The following is a 16,091-nucleotide window of genomic DNA, read 5'->3' as shown; positions in this document are numbered from 1 at the left end:
GAGGTACCACCACACTCAGAAGCAGCCGCTTCGTTCTTTTTGAAGGCTCTTTTAATCCCCGAGGAAGATTACCTTTACAAGAAAGAAACAGGACACTCATTATATTTGTGAAATTGAACAAGCTCCAATAGCTATATTAAAATGATAATAAACAAAATTTAATAGATATAATTCACCTTCAGTACAATTTAAAGTGGAGCCATTCCATTGGAAGTTTTGTTTACAAAGGCACCTCTTGTATCCATCTCTTGTTATATTGCAAATTGAATTTGGCCAGTCCTTGCAGTCTGTCAATGAAGTACAGGTTGGCTCTTGCGGGGGCACCCAACTGATTTCTACTTCAACTTTAGAACTAAAGTTGCCAATGGTCGCATTAAATGGCAATGATTGATTGAGTTGCAGATTTCCTCCTAAATTTCTATCATAAATATTTTCTGCATGTTTGATTTGGATGACAAATTTTTGTGTACTTGGAGTAATATTAGCAACACGATAAGTGCCACTGGGTGCCTTGAACCTAACCTGGCCTGAGGAGGTGTTGCAGTAGAAACTGAAGTATATGGGGTCACCACAATTTGTTCCAGTGCTCAGCGGATAGGGGATCAGGTTTGTGCCACAAGGCTCACAATTCCTAGCAGTAGGTTCTACAAAAGTATAAAATTTTGAATCATAATTAAACATTAAAAAATGAGCCTTAGCCCTTGTTGTATCCAAAAACAAAAATAGAAAATAGGAAACTAAAATGTTCTCGTAAAGTGTGTTGCTTTCTTTAAGAAATTATTAATTTGTCTCTCATCCTACTAGAGCGTAAATACAAGTGCATACACTTAATTATTGGTTGCTTTAAAGCAGTAACTTAGTGTGAGTTGAGATTTATATATACCATCTTAATTCTCTCCTTTTTTTTTTTTTTTTTTTTTTTTTCTTTTTCTAATATGGGACTCCTCCATCTAAGTCCTCCATCCACAAACAAAGTTAATTTTTTAAACTGACCAACAGAATTAAACAGAACTATGGATTTTGAGGGTAAAAAGATAGATTTTAGATCTAGGATACCAGCAAAGGTGGCTTATCACTTCCTTTTTAACATCAATGATGAATTTTTAATTTTGCAAAAAACAAAACGGCTAATTAGCCAGATCAGTATCTATGGATGGAATTCAGCTACTGAATTAATGTGTAAAAGGAGTACCTATAACAGATTTTGCGACTCGGACAAAGATGTTATGACCACCATTTGTGTACTCTTCTTGAAGATTATTTAGATCCGAATTCCAAATCCAGCAGATGTCGGTCCCAGTAGTATCATATGAATAAGCCTGGCACTGGCTGTTCTCAAGGCAGTACTCTTTTCTGCATTCTGTTTCATTTTCTACCTTGGAATTAAAGTCTGGTTTGCCCACTTTCATCATCTGTAAGCTCAAGAACATGTCGCTGTTGTCAGATGATGTCGAATTTCTAGTGCACCCACCCAAAAAATCTCCAGAATCCCAGTGCTTCGGGTTAGTAGGCTGGAAGCCAGGCAAACATTTGCATACCACCCTATTGTTAATATTGCAGACGCCGAATTTCCCACAAGCATTGTAAATGCTACATTCGTCTTCCGGCTCCCTCCATATCAAATCCCAATTTCCCTTTTCCGCATTCCAGTTCAGATACTGTAATTCCCCCGCATAATTCAACACCAACCTTCTGATACTTGAATCCTGCGAACACCTGATCACATACGCGGTACGCCTGAAGCAGTTGCTTTTATTTGATAATAAGTTGGCTACGGCATCGGGGAAACTGGGCCTTTCACCTGAGCTGAAGAAGTTGCCTGACATCCAACTTCTCCAATAATCGCCTGTCTTTTTTGAGATAACGTATTTGCCCTCTTCTTCTTGATATTGCTGAAACGTGAAATCCCCACTTTCTGGGTCACCATCACCTATCCATGAAGTCAATGTCAGCTCTTTATCCATCTTCATACCTGGAAGAACTGTATCAGTTGGATTTCTGAAGCTCTCCCACAGACTCGTCCCCAGCTGATCACCCCTTAAGACCAGGTTTCCAGAATCCATGAGCGTCACAGATCGATATGTAGACCGAGAACTCTCATCGTCTACACTCCAATAAACGTGTCTAGTTTTAATATCCCATATCTGAAACTTGCCATCGTTTGTAATTCCAAAAGAAACTCCCGTGGAACCGTTGAGGACAGGTTTGTCTCGGTTGGCAACCCATACAACTGTTTGTTGATCCCATTTGTACCATATCCCGACATAGCTTTTGGAGCTAGAGCTTCCCGTAGCGTTAAAGAATCCCAATTCAAACGTTTCACTACTGGAGACAAGGGTTTTATTGTCAGTAATCCACTCTCCACGCTTTAATGTATCTTGGCCTGTGACATAGAAATCCACACGACAGGAATACAACAAGAGTATGTACAACAATATAGTACAGTTGATTTTTCTTCTTTGGCTTACCATAACGAATAAAGCATGGATGCAGGTAACTAATTTAATGCAAATTAGTTGAATGCTTGAAACGTGATCTTGAAGAAAATCATCTAATATGGCGAAACAGAGAACCTTGGTCTTCCGAGTCAATCCGACCGGCCTCGAGCTCTCGGCTTGAAATTGGGTTTTGACGATGGGTTTTGCTGGAGCAATTTGTAAAGATAGTATAGAGACTAGAGAGGAGCTCCTTGGGCAGGATTATAGCAAATCTGACCAAGAGAGAGTTAAAGAGCATTTCCCGTAGATGTAGGCAAAATATCTATCGAAAAAGTACAATTTTTTATCTTAAAGTCAGAGGATGAGAGAGAGTAAAAAGAAAAAAGTGAGTGAAAAATAATAATAAATATAACTTATTCTCTAAATAATGAATAAACTAATCACTTTATTTACTATTTATGCTTAAAGGAAAAACTACAAAATAACTTACGAGGACAGCGACATAAATCTATCCTATAGATTTTGTTTGTAGTGCAGATGTACTTTTCGTAAATTTATGACCAGACTTGCTCTTCAGATATATTTTCTTAGAGCATTCTCAATAGGTTTTTTGTTATTTTTCTTATATTTGAGGATTTAAATTACTTTGTATTTTTTTTATGTTAAAATACACCACAATAGCTTCCATTCATCATTTTTTATATCATTAAAATATTTATTTTTTTAATTATATTATATACATGAGAGGAGAGACAAGATAGAATTGTGAGACAGGAGAGAAAAGAAAAGAGATTAACATCAATAATGCAAGACTGGTCCAAGGATAAAAATCAACCGTCCAAATTGAGAATTTGAGGTTCTCAAATCCCCTCATGAATTCGAGGGGAACCTGATCGGGGTAATTGTAGGATATTGTTTTTTCAGATCAGATTCTCAGTGTTGGACCAGTCTTGCATTATTGCATGAGAGGGTCAGATAAAGATTCCTGCTTTGAACAGTGAGATTAACATCAAAGATAGTCTAAGATTGTGGGCATTGTCATGTCCCATAAATCTGGGCAAATGGGTTTTGAGGGTATGGACTAATTAATTACTCCTTGTTCTAGGCCATCGGTGAGGCCGGAATGGTCACGCCAGGAGACTCTTTGGTTGTACGGCATCCTCCCGGAGTGTTGAGATTCGAAGTAGAGAAGGCTCTTTGTGAGAGCATCTGAATAATCGAAGGCTCCAGAAGAGGTGGAAATGGAAAACAGGGATAGAAGAAGGCAACCTCAACCGGCATTGTTGAAGGTATTCTACAATGGTGTAGAATAAAATGGGTTTGGCCATGCGGTGTCTTCGGCCACCCCAATCTGCCTATGGGGTGGCCGAAGCCAACCTCAACCGGCATTTAGTGGTGGTACAGTCATCTTAAGGGCTAAATTAAAAAAGTTGAAATTTTTTAGCTGTCGGGGGTGATCGAACTATCTTTTAGCTCTCAACAGGGTTGGCCCGCTACCGCTTGGGGGCAAAATGGGGTGGCACTTTATTATTATTTTGATTTTGATTTATTTTCTAAACATAAATAATAGTATATTATTATTATGTAGTGAAATGTTTTGAACCGTTGGATAAAAATCAACGTTCCAAATTCATTCCTGAGGGGATTTTGGTCCCAATTACCCTGCTATTTCTTTGTTTGTCTGCATCTTATTGGGATCATATATATTTGGAGTAATACTATAAATCTTTTTAGAGTTCTCTTAAAGTCATTTCAAATGTGATGTGACTTTTAAAATCACTAATAAATCAAAAGTCAATAAATTACATCTTAAATTCAACAGTAATTTGAAAAGCCACATCACATTTGATATGATTATAGGAGAATTCTAAAAAGATTTATAGCATTATTAATACATTTGATGTAAATGTATTCTTCATTTGGTTAATTATCACTCAAAATTTCGGTTGCTTAGGAACTTCCTTGTAAGAACCATATTTTGGTTGGTCGTCATTGACTTTGTTTCTATATGATGCTATTGTGCTACACAAAGATGCCTAGGTGGTGGTGGTGGGAAAGGGTGAAAAGTGTACTTAATTTTATTAGTTGAGTTGAGCTGATGAAGATTTTCCAACTGATCAAAATTCCTAGAATTGTAAAGATTGATGTATTTTACTCTAAAGGACTCCAGGCTCCTTACAGCTGAGTCTAAATCCTGAAAGAAACAAGCAGAAGCTAATCAATTATTAGTTAATTGAGGTATTAAATGTAGACGAAGTTCAAAGTTGATTCAACATTGTAACAGGAACCAATCTTAATCAGCATTCAACTCAATATACAACTGTAAAGTGAGATCCTATCCTATTTCAATAATTGATATCCGTAGAACAAGGTGGTATGGAGGGGCAGACTTAGAGATTGGTGTTTGGGGGTAAAATTCTAAAAAAAATAATAATTTGAAAGGTCAAAAATTAAATTTTATAAGAATTTTATAATTTAATTTTTTTTTGGGACCACCTTCGGCTTTGTGGGGTCCAGGGTCCCTCAAGGCCACCTTGGTTCCACCCCTGAAACGAAATGCTACTTTCTAGCCTCACTTGACTTCTAATCTTCTATCTAGGGTCCATTAGTCTGGGCTTTTGGTTTTTCACTTTGGATTGGTGTTTTTTTTTTTTTTTTTTTTTTTTTTTTTTTTTAAAAAAAAAGTCAAAAAAGTATTCTTTAAACTCTTTATATTAAACAAAGAATATTTTTTTTTTGTCACAACCTTTAAATACTAAAAATATTTTATAAATATATAACTAAATCTCAAAACATGTTGGCTTTTTTTTTTTTTTTTTGTCGCAATTTTGAAAGTACTAAAAATACTTGATAAATATATAACGAAATCTCAAACAAGCTTTAAGAGCTTGTCTGGGATCGTGTTGGGAAATAGATCAACTTGTATATTATGAAAGAACTTTTAAAAACAGCTTCTTTTTAACATTTTTTTTTTTTTTTCGAAATTTATATTTTGGCCATTTTTAACCTTCTATAAAAGAAGTACTTTTTGAGTTTTATTTTTACTAAACAGACCCATTTTTGTTTTACACAGCTTTTTATGTAATAAAAATATTTTTTAAACTCTTTAATATATTCTCAAACATGCTATAAAATATTGGTTTTTACTTGCGTCTACACAAAACGATAATAAACGATAATATGCTAGTATTCGGTCATCAAAAACAAGAAATGTTACTGTTTATTTATATACACTGGTAATACTAAAATCATCGGCGGCGTATACTTTGCAACTCTGATAATTTATCGATTTTTGTATACAAACACAGATAAATTGATGAAGCAGTTATTCACACAAGCAAATTCTCACAATGAATGTATTTCAAAAACGAGTACTAGCTAACAGGGTACGATCAAGCAAGGAAAAGGTAAAAATTTCTGTAAGGGAGAGGAAGTTTATGGTAAGCTCGATAGTTATTTGTAGATACCTGAAAATTGTTTGTCAATCCTTCCTTATGTTTGAGTGTCTACTAATGGGGTACAATCAAGCAAAAGGAATCAAGCAAGCAACTATGATTGGCATTGTAATGTTACACTGGAATAATAGAAGGTGGAAATATAAATAGTCTTTAGGATTTAATTGATGAATAAGACACTTGATTTAGGGCTGCTTGGATGTGCGTTTGAGAGGCCTAAAAATACGTTTAACACTCAAAAAATTGGTTTGAAGAAAAAAAATACCCATTTGATAAAAGAAATTGAAAGTGTTTTAAGGGTCCAAAAAGCCCAACAATAGTCAAAACGCACTTTTGGCAAAAACTTCATTTTTAAGCTTTTGTCAAAAAACGCTTTTTGATTTAAAAACTATATTTCTTAAACGCAATCTCAAACAGACTCTTAGAGCCTGTTTGAGACTGCATTTGAGAAATAGAGGTTTTAAGTCAAAAATCGCTTTTGGACAAAAACTTCATTATTAAGCTTTTGTCAAAAATACGTTTTAGTAATTTTTAGGCTTTTTGAACCGTTAAAAATATTTTTAATTTTTTTACCAAACAACTACTTTTTTCTTCAAACGGATTTTTTGAGTGTTAAAAAACACTTTTAGGCCCCTCAAACGCAATCTCAAACAGGCCTTTAGTCAAAAACCTATGCAGCCAACCCCGGCTCGACTTGATTCTTTGCTTGTGAATAAGACTACTCAAATCTTCAACCCACTCAAAATAGAGAGAAAGTAAAAGAAAAATATTAGGCTTGAATTAGAAGAGATTAGATTCAAACTTGATCCGGAAAGATAAGAATAACAAAAGAAAAAGAAATTACAATCATCAGCAAATACAGTTACAATAATTACCAAAAGCAGTTATCATAGAGAAGACGATTTGGGAAAAATTAATTAGAGATCAGGTGGGGATTTGTCAATGAACTTGGAAAAATAGATTTTGGACCCATTTAAGCTTGATTTTCTGAAGTAGCTACTAGCTAGGGGAAATTGCCTTAAAAAAAATGGAATAAAATGGCCCAATTGGAAATTTTGGAAAGAATGTTGAGGTACTAAAAAAATTTTTATCAATAGAAAGTAGCTAAAATCTTGATAAGATATTCTGATTTGTAAAGAGAATGTTGACAAAATGGGAAAATTTTTACACCTCGGCAGAAATCTTGTAGGATTACACTGATGAGATTGTCACAATTAACCATTCGCTTTTACTTAATTATTCTGGGAAGCTAAAGCTGAAGCAGGTGGACTAAAATGGAAGATGTTTCATGGTTGCCACGCAAGGTATAAGCCCAAATTCCCTCTCTCTGGTTTCTCTTCTCGTGGATTTTCCCCTTACCCGGAAGCCCCTTTCATGTTTTCTTTCTTTTTTTTTTTTTGAGGGACTTTCTTGACTGATTGTTGAGGAAAATTTATAAGTTAGTAACATAGTATGTATGGACGATTTTCGATTATACTACCGAATGATTTGGCCTAAATCCCTATAATATTTCAGAGCTTAGGTTGTATACCAAAAAGTTTTCTCTACAGTATTTGGGTTGCTCCAAATTCGGTTTTGAATGATACTCATGAGATTATAGCTCCCTTTTTTGCTTACCCATTGGTTAAATTGGTAGATATTGAATCATTCTTGGTTGATTTATACTGGGTCTTTGTTTTATATCGCCCATTGGGGTGTTCTTTTTAGTTGAAAGTAGTTTTATTTTTAATTTACTGGATGTTTGCTGATTTATGAAAGGAAAAGTTGGGTCTAAAGTTTGGTGGTCTGATTGATTTTGGGCCTCCATTTGATAGCAAATGAGGATGCAATTTTGAATTTTTGATAGCACAATCAAATTCTAACAGAGGGGTGCCTACAAAGAGTAAGGATAATCGAAAACTTGGAGGGGATGACAGCGGGGGGAAATCTCTGACGCTTATGTTGACAAGGGTAAAAGGATAAAGGTAAAAAGTAAAAGGTAAAAGTAAAATTTCTTTAAGAGAGAGAGAGCGAAAGTACTCGTAAACTTGATAACTATGTAAAGATACTCGAAAATAGTCCTCCGCCCTTCCTTATGGTGAGTGTTTACTAATAGGGTACGATCTTAGCCAAGTTTAGCAAACTAAACATAAGACTCAAGCGAAAGGAATCAAACAGGCAACTATTGACGTTACACCGGAATAATAAAGGGTGGAAGTGTAAATGCAAGCTTTACTACCGCTTTAGGAGGATTTAGGAACTTGATTTAGTTAAAAGCCTAGGAAGCCAACTCCGCTCAACTTCACTTGACTTGATTCTTGGATGTGAATAACAAATCTTCCGCCCACTCAAGATAAAAAGATAAAAAATGAAAAAGGAGAAAGAAAAAAAAAGAAAAGAAAAATATTACACTTAAATCAAAAGAGATTATATTCAAACTTGAACTCGGAAAAGAAGAATAGCAAAAGAAAAATAAATTACAGTCATCAATAAGTACAGCTTCCATACATAAGTTTCAAGTAAAGGAATATATATATATATATAATTTCAAATCTTACATATAGGCTACTTCATAATGACTGAAACAGAATAGTATAAGAAACTACAATCAACACCAAATCTTACAAGAAAAAGGAGTAGATATTGGGAGAAAAGTTTGATTTGGGTGAAGGGCTAATGGAACCTTCATATTTATAGAAACCAATGTGTAGTCCATTAGAACCGTTGTAAGCTAGTCTAGTAAAGGACAACCTCACCAGAATTTGCATTGGTATCATGCACTATCGATCATCTTCCTGCTAAACTACCAGTTGATCCTGTATATGTGTCTGGTCCACTAGAAGAAGTAGTTGTGCTAGAAAAGCCTCTCGGAGTTGGAACAAAAGCTGTCCGTTTAGGAGTTGGAATAGTTGCAGATTCGCTGTCAAGCATGGTAACAACAGTTGACATGGTTGGGCGGTCATTTGGGTCTTCTTGTACGCATAAGAGTCCAACATTTACGTACTTCACAAACTGATCTAGACTGCAAACTTCATGTAGAGTCTCGTCTACTAAATCCAACACCTTGTCTTCTACCCACAATCTCCATGCCTGAGACAGTTTTAAAATCAAAGTTTTTATAAGATACAATCAGTATAAAATGACCAAAGAAATTAATGACTCCAAAAACTGAAGCACACTTACATAACTAATAAGGCTCATGGCAAGTTCTGATTGATGAAATCCTGTATTCTTTTTTCCACTTATAATCTCAAGTAAAACCACTCCGAAGCTAAAAACATCGGATTTGACTGAAAAAATTCCTTTTATTGCGTACTCTGGAGACATATAACCACTGCATTATAATGTTTATAAGTGGATAAGTTAGACACTTGTAAATTTTTTGTCTAAATAGTGTTAGGATGGAGCCAACTTTCACAATTGCATTGTTTACCAAAAACTTACTAAGTTCCAACTACTCTAGTTGTGTTTGCTCTAGTTTCTTTGTCTTCAATCATCCTTGCCAAGCCAAAATCGGATATCTTGGAAGTCATGTCCTCATCTAGAAGAATGTTGCTAGTTTTTAGGTCTCTATGGATGATCCTCAATCTCGAGTCATGATGAAGATAAGCAAGCCCACGAGCTATTCCCAGAATGATTTTGAGGCGCATCTCCCAATCCAAAGACATACTGAGCTTTTGATCTTGCAAGTTTTCCATTGTTATTCACAAGAACAATTTTAGTATCCATAATAAATCGGCTTTTACTCAAACAAGATAAAGTTTATCAAGCACTATAGGATATTAAAACTTTGGTTTAGAAACTAACCAAATATAAATGAGTCTAAGCTTTTGTTGGGCATGTACTCGTAGAGTAAAATTTTTTCATCTCCTTTTATGCAATATCCCCGAAGCCTAACAAGATTTCTGTGTTGCAGTTTTGCAATCAACACCACCTTATTTTTAAATTCTTGTAAGCCTTGTCTTGAGACACTTGAGAGCCTCTTTACTGCAATTTCTTGACCTCTTGGAAATGTGCCCTATGACCAAAGTCACCATACTCACATTATTACCACTAACCAGAAACTAGTTTAGATGAAAATTAAATATGAATTAATTAATGCTGTTGAAATCACCTTGTAAACAGGTCCATAGCCTCCTTCTCCGAGCTTATTTGCATCCGAGAAGCTATCTGTGGCTGCTAGAATGCTTTCTAAATGAAAAAAGGGTACATCTATGCCTCTCTCATCTTCTTCTCTAAACTCACCTGATCCCATTAAGTCTTTGAGATGTCTTTCACTATCTAAAGTACGAAGTGCTCGATTTCTTTCATCACTTCTTCTAATCTCTAAGCCAAGAAGACAGTCATATATATTAGTTACATGATAATGATTTGTAAGGATAAATAGTTTTATTTTGATTCAAAGAGACAAAACCTCAGATTGTGCATTGTGTGCATTATGAAAAGCGAGGCCTTTACCTTCTTCCTTGGCAATCTTTCTTCTCCATACATATACAGAAGTAATGGTACATGTGAGAGCAAACACACTTATAAGAGGTACCACAACACTCAGAAGCAAACGTTTCTTTCTTTTTGAAGGCTCTTTTAACCACTGAGAAAGATTACCTTCTACAAGAAAGAAACAGGACACCCGTTATATCAACGACTGAATCAAAATGATAATAAATAAAATTCAATAGATATATTGTTCATTTGTTCAGAATCATTTTTGCAATTATAATATCTATTATCAGGGGAAGGTGATCATGATATTGCTAAAGATGATTTTGAAAATTCTAGGAACTAAACACCTCCCCATGTCTACGTAAAATTAGAGTTGATTATACATAAAGTACAAGAAAACTTTCTGAAAGCTAGATACGTGCTCAGTTGATCATGAAAAAATTGTCCTAACACTGAATCCTCCTTAGCAAACCATTGCACTGGTCTGGCTCTTTCTTGGAAAACAGAGCAATCTTAATCTTCTTGAGGTATATATATATGTTTAATTAGCCATCCTAACACTGAATCCTCCTTAGCAAACCATTGCACTGGTCTGGTTCTTTCTTAAAAAACAGAGCAATCTTAATCTTCTTGAGATACATATATGTTTAATTAGCATCCTAACCTCGAGTACAAGTTACAGTGGAACCATTCCATCGGAAGTTTTGCTTGCAAAGGCACCTCCTTTCTCCATCTCTTGTTATTTCGCAAGTTGAATTTGGCCAGCCCTTGCAGTTTGTGAGTAAAGTACAGGTTGGCTCCAGTGGTGGCTCCCAACTAATCTCTACTTCATTAGCAGTAAACCGGCCTGGCGTATTAAATGGCAGTGTGTAATTGAGCAGCAGAGTTCCTCTTGGACTTCTAGCTTCAGGATTTTCTGCATCGTTGACTTTGATGACAAATGTTGCTGTACTTGGATTGATACTATCGACACGATAGGTGCCACTAGGTGTCTTGAAGCTAACCTGGCGAGTGGAACTGTTGCAGTAGAAACTAAAGTACATGGGGTCACCGCAATTTGGTCCAGTGCTCAGCGGATAGGGGATCACGTTTGTCCCACAAGGCTCACAATTACTAACCGTTGGTTCTGCAAATTAAGGTATAAAATTTGGAATAGTATGAAGCTATCTAGCATTATAAGATAAGCTTAAAAAGAAAGACTAATGCTATGATTAAGCAGAGGTGGTTTCTCATTTCCTTTTTAACATAAATACCTTTACTAAATTAGCCAGCTCTGTATCTATGGATGAAATTCAGCTACTTAATTCCAATACGTGAAAGGAGTACCTATAACAGATTTTGCCACGCGGACAGAGAGGTCACGACCACCGTTTGTGTACTCCTCTTGAAGATTACTTAGATCCCCAAACCAAATGTAGCAGATGTTGGTCCTAGCAGGAAACATCGTTTGTGTACTTGCACTTCTTAGGTTGCTGTTTTGAGCTTCCCCATCATATGAATAAGCCTGGCACTGGCTTTTGTTAAGGCACTCATTTCTGCATTCTGTTTCATTTTTTGCCAGAAAATTAGAGTCTGGGTCGCTCACTTTCATCATCTTTAAGCTCAAGAACATGTCGCTCTTGTCAGATGATGTCGACTTTCTTGTGCACCCACCCAAAAAATCTCCAGAATCCCAATTCTTAAGGTTAGTAGGCTGGAACCCAGGCAAACATTTGCAGACCAACCTATTGTTAATATTGCAGCTGCCGAATTTCCCACAAGCATTGTAAATTCGGCATTGGTCTTCCGGCCCCTTCCATATCAAAGACCAAATTCCCTGGTCCACATCCCAGTTCAGATACTGTAATTCCCCGTTATATTTCATCACTAACGTTCCCTGACTATAATCCGTATAATTCATCACTAAGCCTGTGTAATTGGTATGATTCACGCTCTTGCTGAAATTTGATAACAAGTAGGCTATGACATAGGGCATTTCATCTGTTCTCAAGAAGTTACCAGAAATCGGACTTCTCCAATAATCGCCATGCTTTTTTAAGATAGCGTAGTATCCCTCTCCTTCTAGATCTTGCTCAAAAGTGAACAGCCCTGTTCTCGGGTCACCATCACCTATCCATGAAGTCAATCTCAGGTTATCATCCATCTTCATACCTGGAAGAAATGTATCAGTTGGATTTTGGAAGCTCTCCCACAGATTCGTCGCCAACTGATCATCCCTTAAGACCAGGTTTCCAGAATCCATGAGCTTCACAGTTCGATTTGTAGACAAAGAATTCTCAACACCTGTACTCCAATAAACGTTTCCAGTACTATCCCATACCTTAAGGTTGCCATCCTCTGCAATTCCAAAAGTTCCAGTGGAACCGTTAAGTTGGCTGTCTCGGTTGGCAACCCACACAACTGTTTGTTGATCATGTTTGTACCATATCCCAACGAACTTTTTGTGGCTAGTCGGGCTAGAGCTTCTGATCGGGTTAAAGAAACCCAGTTCAAACTTTCCTCCACTGGAGACAAGGGTTCCTCCATCGTTAGTAATCCTCTCGCCATGCTTTAAAGTATCTGTAGCATAGCAATAATCCACACTACAGAAACACAACAAGAATATGCACAAGAACAAGATGGAAGACATCAAGCAAATATACAGTTGATTTTTCTTCTATGACTTACCATTACGAGAAAAGCATGCTGCTAACTAATTTAATTGAAATTTTCTATCATTTCAAGCATAGGATGCTTATAATCTAAAAAAAATGAGTTCAATTAAAATTATAAAAAAATCTAAAAAATTTGAGATAGACACCATGAATTCAAACAAATGGATGGTTTGAAAACGCGTTTCCCAGCCCAATCCCAACCAAGAGGGAAACCCTCTATATACGCAAACTGACAAAAGGTCCAGCCCCACTGCACGACAACAGGTGTAAGTAAAAATTTGTTCAAAGGGACTTGGATCTTCCTCCCTCGTGTGTTGACTCTCATTTAATCCACACTTTCCAAAGTCTGCCGCCAGTGGCGGAGCCAGCTACTTTATATTGGAGGTGCCGCTAAAATTTTTTTTTGCTCCCTAAAACTTTTCTTCACCTTAAAAATTTGATAATTCACACAATATATGCATCATAAAAAATATCTATAAAAGTTCATACATATGTGCTGAAATTGATATATTAGAAATGTAACATGTCGACACTATATTAAAAAGATAGAAATACAAAAAAAAAAAAGTGTCTAGAACTGCACTTTACAGTCTCTGGCCATAATCACTCCAAGAAAAACAAGAAAAATTTGACCAACTACACATCATTGAGATATTACATCAAACATGTGATGTGTGTTAAGTTTGAGAGTGCCATGGGTTTAATAAAAAAAAAAAAAATTTTCTTTTAAATCCTTGGGGGTGCCGTGGCACCCCCAAGGTACCATGTGGCTCCGCCACTGTCTGCCGCCAAGTACAGGCGAATGTGAAATTTGGCTTTATAAGTGATCAAAAAAAAACTTCAAACTGACTAATTATTTTAGAGTAATAATGCAGATGTGGTTAATTAGCGCATTTTTTCTAGGTCATAACGAATAGTAATATGGTATCATAATCACTTTGTAATGCCATGTAGTATTGTCAACAACGAATGACGTGGGCCAGACGAGGACGTCAGAGGTTAAAGATTGAGTTTGTAACACCCTAGTCTCTCATATTGGTTTATAAAAGATATTCATTGATGCTAAGTTTTTACGAGTATATATTATTTAATAATTAAGCATAAATTTTGTATTTATGATTAACTTATTTATTAAAATAACTAAAACTGAGTCCAATTCATACAACAAAGCAGCCAGAAAAAACACAAAACAAAAAGAGTGATAAATTTTTTATTTTTTTCTGAGCAAACACAAAGAGTGATTGCCTAGTGGACAAACTGGCCGGTTGCACATGCGTAAGCAGAGAAAAATCGTCAAGTTTCCCGAGGATGAGCTTCACTGTCGTTCTACGTCGCAATCCGTTCCTATCCTGAATGACAATTTGTCAACATTCACAAGAGGAATCATGCTGGCAACGAAATTGGAAAATTTGAAGCAACTGATGTTGAAGTTCCCTCGGTAGCAAGACAACGACCATGAATCCGATTCGTGAAGTGTTTGGATGATATTTGACTACAGGATTCAAAAATAAATATTTAATGATGGCACTGATGCCGAGCAAAATTAAGATTATTTTGACTGCTTTTGATAGTTAAATTGAAGATTGAAAATGGAATTTAGGAAGAGAGAATAACAAATAGTGACCATAGTTGTCCCTAAATAATCAAACAGAAAAATAATTCTAAAAGACTGAAATATAATTAATAATTATCGCTTATGTTGTGAATGATTTGAATTTCAAGCCTTAAGTGAGACCCAACAATATTAAAAGATAAGTTTTTTGATTCACGTGGTATTATATCTCCCAATTGCCTTTGATTTAGTTTGCCTAGAGTAGTACTCGGTCTTGTTACTTTTCTAACTTGGACTTTGAGTCTTGGTAATAAACCGACGTTGTGGCTTATAAAAGAAGCATCAAGATTAGTCTTTTGATTCTCACCGACGTTGGGATTCTCACGGTGTTTGTGCGACACAGGCACTTAGAGAAAAAAATAGTCTATTTTATATTGTTTTTCTCTCTTTTTGTATTTTATTTTTTATTTTTTTTTATTTTGTGTGAGAGTAAGATTTTGGTATATTGGGGCTTTAAGTTTTGAGTGGTTTTCTCCCTACTCTTTTGAGTTTTGATCATTTCAGCTAGTGGATGTAGGCTTGTTGAACCGAACCACTTAAATTTTAGTATCTTGTGTGATTGATTTATTGCTATTATGCTCTTTTTCACTTCTTTGAGATCCTGAATTTAGTTTCGTGCACAACAAATGGTATCAGAGCTTAGGTTCTTTATTTTGCGAGATGACTACTGCAAAATTTGAAATAGAAAAGTTTGATGGTCATAATAGTTTAAGTTTTTAGCGTATCAAGATGCATACTTTGTTGCGACAGCAAGGTTTGACAAAGATTTAGAATGGCAAGGTCCCATCATCAGAGGAAGAGCGTTTCATGTCGCATGTACCTTATTCTAGTGCGTTTGAAAGCATCATGTATGTTATGGAGTACATTCGTCCAGATGTTTCATATGCGGTCAGTATAGTTAGTCTTGGCAAGGTTTACTGGCAGGCAGTGAAATTGATACTCCGTTATTTACTGTGTGCTACAGATGTTGGCTCAATCTTTGATAGAGACAATGGAATTGTGTATAGTGTCATTGGGTATATCGATTCAAATTATGCTGATGACCTTGTTGTGAGACGAGGAGATATCACATTGCAAAAAATTGTCTTTTGAGGAAAATCCAGTGGATATGTTTTCTAAGCCAGTTCTAGTTCTCAAGTTCAAGACTTACTTGGACTTGATTGTTGTTTGTAGCTTGTGGAAAAGATCTTGGGCATATTTATAAGGAGTGGGCAACCCTTTCTTATTGAACCGATTTTCTAAAATGAGTTAGGCCCATGAATTTTTTCACTCCTTATAAACATGCTCAATATCTTGTCCACAAGCAATGTGAGATTATTCCTCAACACCAGGCACATCTGCATTATCTTTTACAATTTTTTATAAAGTTCAGTTTTACTCATTTTATGTGGGCTACTCCTCATCTTCCTAATATAGGACTAGGATGTACAAACTCATCTTCTTAATCTCCTGACGTCCTCATTAGGGCCATATTGCCATGTAGTCCTCTAGTATCATATGATTTAACGTT

At 35.8% G+C, this 16,091-nt stretch overlaps 2 protein-coding genes across 3 annotated transcripts in view; both read right to left on the bottom strand.

Annotated features, from left to right (window-relative positions):
• The window catches only part of LOC132181690 (uncharacterized), a 10,927-nt gene extending 8,236 nt beyond the window's left edge, over nt 1-2,691 (bottom strand). The window contains exons 1-3 of the mRNA XM_059594930.1: nt 1,193-2,691; nt 177-644; nt 8-72 (exon numbers count right to left, since the gene is read on the bottom strand). Coding sequence (XP_059450913.1) covers nt 8-72; nt 177-644; nt 1,193-2,471 — 1,812 coding nt within the window. The 5' untranslated portion in view covers nt 2,472-2,691. The remainder of the gene's footprint in view (nt 1-7; nt 73-176; nt 645-1,192) is intronic.
• A 5,687-nt stretch (nt 2,692-8,378) lies between these two features.
• On the bottom strand, nt 8,379-13,180 carry LOC132180405 (G-type lectin S-receptor-like serine/threonine-protein kinase At4g03230). Of its 2 annotated transcripts, XM_059593212.1 has the most exons (8): nt 11,642-13,180; nt 10,980-11,441; nt 10,331-10,480; nt 9,987-10,198; nt 9,680-9,890; nt 9,317-9,554; nt 9,056-9,206; nt 8,379-8,962 (listed from the first exon to the last, which is right to left on the bottom strand). In XM_059593212.1, the coding sequence occupies exons 1-8, from the start codon at nt 12,942-12,944 to the stop codon at nt 8,660-8,662; spliced, it is 3,030 nt and encodes a 1,009-aa protein (XP_059449195.1). In that variant the 5' UTR covers nt 12,945-13,180; the 3' UTR covers nt 8,379-8,659. The 2 variants fall into 2 exon arrangements, with proteins under 2 accessions (XP_059449195.1, XP_059449196.1); XM_059593213.1 differs by lacking the exon at nt 8,379-8,962 and having other exon boundaries at nt 9,104-9,189.
• Nucleotides 13,181-16,091: the final 2,911 nt, after the last annotated feature.

Source organism: Corylus avellana, chromosome ca5 (assembly GCF_901000735.1).
Source record: "Corylus avellana chromosome ca5, CavTom2PMs-1.0".
NCBI classification, from domain to species: Eukaryota; Viridiplantae; Streptophyta; class Magnoliopsida; order Fagales; family Betulaceae; genus Corylus; species Corylus avellana.
The sequence above is the reverse complement of the archived record's forward strand: the minus strand, read 5'-3'. Positions and strand labels throughout refer to the sequence as shown.